Here is a 6,369-nt window from a genome sequence, read left to right on the forward strand (position 1 = left end):
ACATTCACACAATTACTATGCACAATAATCGTGAAGAAAAGAAATTCATATAAGCCATTCAATATCCAAAATGTATTTTTGATGTCAAATATGTAAAATTAAATATTAAAAATTCATATTAAACGGTTCATCGTTTTCCTCAAACAAATAAATCTAGCCTAACATATTGGAAAGAAGAAAATACAAAGAGTATTGAAGAAACAACTTCACCAATTTAAATCTTCAATTGAATCTTAGGCTCTTCCAATTAATTTTCGCATTTTTTGACTCGTTCTATTCTCTCAAATTCTTAGAAACGTGTTGGAATATGTCATAATCACTTATGGATGATCCTATGATTTTAAAAGTCTTCCCAATATTTGTTTCTATATGAATTTTAATCAAATAAGGAAATCAAAATTTTCCCAATCAATGCTATAGCATAGGGAACTTAGCACTAAAGTTTGCTGAAAATGGGTATGCGACCGCGTAGTGTTAACAACATTCCCAAAGTTATGTTTAAGTCCTCAAACTCCGTTTTCTCATTTCTTGACCTCTTTTCTTATTTTCTCTTCTTCCAATATTTCATGTCTTAATTAAATTGGTCATTGACTCTTTCAAATCTTCATTTCTACTTTCGGGTCATCTTTCGATTATTTGCATTTTGGTCCCTAAACTTTGTTTTCTTCCATTTTGATCTTTTTTCGCTTGTTTCTCCTTATTTCCACCACATTCATCAATGTTGTCCTCCATAATATAATTTACATGGAAGTAAACCATATTTCGTCATATTTATCAACAACTATTCAAGTTTTGTGACCAAAATAAGTGTATAAAACGCACTTATCATATATTATTACGAGATGCACTTGCTTCATTTTTAGCTACTAGCATAGTCGGCCATACAAGGTATAGTTGAAACCCTCGCAAAATAAAGAAGAGCTAGCCCGAGTTCGACAATCATTATTTGAAAATCTTCTTTTTTTTTTCTTTTTACATATTCATTTTCAACCACGCATTCACAAAATAAAATATTTTGTACGTAAAGCTATAACTTATTCCTACTTTTTAACCACATATTCTCCTAAAAATCATTATTCAGATTATTTTTTTTTTTCCAAATAATGATTGTCAAGCAGGGAATAAATAATACAACCTGGTCCTCAAGTAGTAAGCTCTCAACAAGGCTAGGTAGCTGGGAAATATATATCAATAGGTGTTGAAAATTCATTAGAATTTAATCATGTTATATACTCGACTAAAAATTGTTCTTATGTTCACAATGTGCAAAATAAGATTGCTCACTTGTTGATGTGGCACGAGAACATTACTTAAGGTTCTCATCAAGTAAGGTTCTCTCAAAAGTGGATAAGATAAGCATTCCACCGTGAGCAGGAGAATAAGAGTAATACTCGACTTATCACAAAATTTTTAGATATATTTTGTATTTAATAGCTTATCTTTTTGTACATGCACTAAGTGACTCTAATCTTTTGTTAAAGGATTGTTTTTTGGGTAATACAGATCGAAACGAGAGATCAACACTGTAATCTTCTTTGAGTTCTTTCTTATTCTAGTGAAAATATTATAATCTTGAATTTAGAATCTTAGTCTACTAAAGTATCATATTAAATTAATTGATTTAAGATTAAGTAATTCGAGAGGGCTATATATTTCTCATTTTAATTTTAATTTTTACATGAAAATTCTTTGTTTTCGAAGCCTAAAGCATGCATATTTTTAATAAATTGGACCTTAGCCTGCTCTGATTGGAGTGTTTCTAAGTTTGTTCTGCTCAATAAATTACTTGCGCGGCTGGAATTAGAGCTTAATCTCTAATGGGAATTGTGAGCAAAGAAATCAAAATAGAAGACGTCCCTAGCTACGTGTCATATGAATAGTGCATGGAGTAAATAATCGTATATTTTTTAATATTATTTTTCTTATATTTCAACTGTTCCATTTCTTTCATTTTCTTTTTATTTCAAAAAATTAACCTTTTCAATTCCTTTTTTGTTCCATGCATGAATTGGAGGGCTTGTTTAAAATATTGAATTGCGAGTGCCAGATTAAAGTGCAAAATCCAAAGCCATTGCTAGCAATCTTTCATGAAAAGGAGAGACTCCATTAAAACCAAGGTTTGATTCACATGCTCCCCTCTCAATAAACTCTAAATGGCACCGTCCTCAGATCCTTTTCATCTTAAAGCTGTTAATGTTGTTACAAGAACCTACATTCTAATAATCACGGTATCCAATGACAAAAATGTTTACAAGGGTTTTCTCTTAAATATAATTTAGGTTGGATGGAAATGAAAAATTGAAAATGTGACACGACACGAAAAAGAAACTAAAAGAATGGTATTTATTCCCATGGAAAATGATTCTCATTTAATTTGGCAGGCAATGAGGACAAGAACAAACATGAATATGAAATTCAATTTATAGACCTTATCATTTAATGTCATCATCCACAGTATGAATAAATATCAATACTGTACGTGAAATGTAATTTATGAAGAAAATAGGACAAGAGAAAACATGAAATGTCATATTTTCGTGTCATATAAAATTATAAAATGAAATATTTAATTTAAGAGACTATTTGAAGTTAATGAAAATAAAATCAATCTAAAAAAATTTCGTTTACAAATTTTAATAGTAAAAATAAATAAATATTCAAAAATTCAAAATATAAATGCATGCTTACATACTTTGCCTCGTACTCAAAATCAGTAGAGATTCGAATTCTTCTAAGAGATTGATGGAATTTGGAAGGGTGGCATATTATTAGAAAGAATAAGATATATACGTGAATGGTAATAAGAAACATTTACGAAATAAGGATCAAATCTACTGTTAATTTTTAAATGAAGTTTGCAGAAGAGTTCTCGAAATTTAAGTGCAATTCATAACAAGAATCAAATCTATCGTTAAATTTCAAATGAAATTTGCAAAAGAGTTCTTGAAATTTAAGTGCAATTCATAACCAAAATTTTCCATATTTTGGTCGAAACTTTCGTAAATGTTTTTGAAATTTAAATATTACCAAAATAGTAAGGACTTGTATTTGTTGCAGGTAACGGACTCGGACAAGACCAACCCCCATCCCTACTCCCACTATACATTATTTATCGAAGCCAGCTTTCTCAGTTGCCACGTAAGCATCAACCTCTATATACATTGAACTATTCATAATTTTCTATCAGGCTTTCGTGGCCCAATAGAATCTGAAGAAGATGATGCATCAGTTTAGTTGCTCCATAATTCTAATTCTCTTTGACGGTGTTAAGGCTTTGTTGGGTATTGTTTAGACTTAAAAAATTAGTTTTAGATGAATTCAAAGAATCATCAGTTACCTATTATATGTTTGGTAAAGTTCTGTATGTTTTAAAATTAACATTTAAGCATTTAAACTCCTTTTAATACCCATTCTTTAAAACTAGTGTTTTCTACTCACTTTCAATCATATTCTCTTAATAAAATAATTTACGCATAATTTATAATATTTTCCCTACTTTTTAATCACATATCTTTCCAAAAAAAATATTTCATTTTTTCATTCTAAAAAAAAATTCACGTCAAATAGATTCTTAGTAAAAAAATACTTTATTGTGTGTCTATATACGATACTTTAAATGAACATCGATGACAATGATATCCTCTCGTGCTCTTATTATTGTTGTAAAAATTACTTTCAGTTTTGTACCCATCTGCATTAATATTAAATATTTATTTAAGACAATATATTCGTCATTTTAAAAGGAAAAAAATATTAAAGGATAAATTTTACATTGGTTAAATATTGAAATATATCTCGATATATAAGAATTTGAACTAATCCTCTTAATAAAGATGACATTTTAAGACGGAACACTGGGTCTTAATATGATTTCACAGACAATTAAGATCCAACGAATAATTTGATCCGATTAAAATTAAAACAAATACGCGAATTTCAAGATAGATTTATTCAAATAAACTTCTATCTTGCGCAGACATATTAAATGAAAAATCTTACTCGATCAAATATTAAAATACAAACCAATGTATAAAGGCTTTGCCAATCCTCTTAACAGTGTTAACTTTTCAAAATGGAAGTCTAATAAAATTAACATATATTAGATCTTAAAATTTAGAATATTTAGGTTAGAACATAAATTTAATGTGTTAATGGCCTAGAAAAAGAAAGGAAAAAGAGATGGTAAAAAAAATGTTTGCAACATGAATGATATATGAGAATTTATTATTGTTGAATACCAACATACTTAGGACAGTAAAGGATTAATTTTTTATTCACTGGGGTTAAAAAATTGAATTTTAATGATGATATTAAAGAAGCTAAAAAGAGTTGCTGCTACTCGATTTTATAATTATTTTATTTTAAAGTTTATCATCCCACTAAATAATTATAAATTATTTAACAATCAGAAGTTAGAGAGTTTAAATGTAATTCCAACCAATGCCCAAGTAATTATCATTTCCATTTTCAACACAATTCTTAGCCTCAGAAACTCAGTCTTTCACCCATTATATTAATCTCAAAAATGTTTGTTAACTCATATATTCTCATTCAAATATTTTTATATAGGGCAAGTAGAAAAAATGGTCATCAAATGATAATCAAATTTGTATTGGTGAATAATGATTGACTGAGTTAGAATGGGTTAAGATTTCCCGAATCAACTTGCATACATCATATTTTTTCTATTATTGTTTACAAAGAAAATTAAGAAACATGAAACCCCTTTGATATTATTATTATTATTATTATTATTATTATTATTATTATTATTATTATTATTATTATTATTATATCTTCCATTAAACAAAACTATAATTATGAAAGCTATAAAATTAATTAAAAAGTAACCTAAGTTTTAAGTGAAACCCCACTTCAATTATAATCTTATTATAATCAAGTAAGAATTAATAATCTGAAAAAATGATAATAGAGCTCTTAAAATAATACTACAAGGTAGACTGACTAATTTTGGTTATGATAATGAGAATTTTATGGGGGGTATTCTTTAATTTCTATTTTTTCTAAAATACATTTTTCTCTCTCTTCTTTTCAACCATATATTTTTTTTATTAAAATAATATTAAATACAAATAATTTTTTTTCATTTTTAACAACACATTCTTCATCAATCTATTACTCTAAAATATATTTTTCAAAAAGAAAGTGGCTCAAACACATTTAAACTCATTAAGTGGTCACATGCACTTTTCTTGATTCATGGCCCCTCTTCTATTTAAGGCCACTTCATCCCCCTTACGTCTCGTCAAACAAATTAACTGTCTTCTCTTACAAATTTCTCCAACTTCTTCTACTATTCTGAATCTCTTCCATTATACCCTTAACACCAAATTTACATATCTTTTGAAGAAAAACAAGAAGAAAAATGTTTAGCTTTCCGTTTTCAGATCAAGGTTTCTTAGCACCCAGATGTGTTTGGGTGAATGGTCCTGTCATAGTCGGAGCTGGTCCGTCCGGCCTGGCCGTGGCAGCTGGCCTAAAAGAACAAGGTGTGCCTTGTGTGCTATTAGACAGAGCTGACTGCATTGCATCTTTGTGGCAAAAGTACACTTACGATCGCCTAAAACTTCATCTCCCTAAACAATTCTGCCAACTGCCTAACTTTCCATTTCCTCAGCACTATCCTGAGTACCCCAACAAGAAACAGTTCATAGATTACCTGGAATCATATGCTAGCCACTTCAACATCAACCCACAATTCAATGAATGTGTAGAGTCGGCTAAATATGATGAGGCTTGCCGTTTGTGGAGAGTTAAGACTGTTTCGACTAGTGGCTCCACTAGGTCGTCTGAGGTTGAGTATATATGTCAATGGCTAGTGGTGGCAACAGGGGAAAATGCAGAACGTGTTATGCCGGAAATTGAAGGTTTGCAAAACTTTGGTGGTGAAGTTATTCATGCTTGTGATTATAAATCCGGCGAGAATTTCCGAGGGAAGAATGTTCTTGTCGTAGGATGTGGAAATTCTGGCATGGAAGTCTCTCTTGATCTTTGCAACCATGATGCCAAGCCTTCAATGGTTGTTCGTAGCTCGGTAAGTTTAATAGACATATTATGTCCAGTTCATTCTTTTATTTTTCTGAAAGAAATGAATTTGAATGTTTAGATTCTGATGTGACTAATCTCATGTTTTTTGTTCATCAGGTTCATGTATTGCCACGAGAAATACTTGGCAAGTCTAGTTTTGAACTGGCAATGTTAATGCTAAAGTGGCTACCAGTATGGTTGGTTGACAAGATTTTGCTGTTCTTAACATGGATGATTCTTGGAAAAATTGAGAAATACGGTCTAAAACGGCCATCAGTCGGTCCATTGGAGCTAAAGAACACTCAAGGAAAAACCCCTGTT

At 30.0% G+C, this 6,369-nt stretch overlaps 1 protein-coding gene across 1 annotated transcript in view; it reads left to right on the forward strand.

The window, feature by feature from the left end:
* Positions 1-5,287: 5,287 nt before the first annotated feature.
* LOC111386051 (probable indole-3-pyruvate monooxygenase YUCCA8) overlaps positions 5,288-6,369 on the forward strand; it is a 16,951-nt gene continuing 15,869 nt past the window's right edge. The window contains exons 1-2 of the mRNA XM_023010479.1: positions 5,288-6,055; positions 6,166-6,366. Coding sequence (XP_022866247.1) covers positions 5,387-6,055; positions 6,166-6,366 — 870 coding nt within the window. The 5' untranslated portion in view covers positions 5,288-5,386. The remainder of the gene's footprint in view (positions 6,056-6,165; positions 6,367-6,369) is intronic.

This window comes from Olea europaea, unplaced genomic scaffold (assembly GCF_002742605.1).
Source record: "Olea europaea var. sylvestris unplaced genomic scaffold, O_europaea_v1 scaffold3396, whole genome shotgun sequence".
NCBI classification, from domain to species: Eukaryota; Viridiplantae; Streptophyta; class Magnoliopsida; order Lamiales; family Oleaceae; genus Olea; species Olea europaea.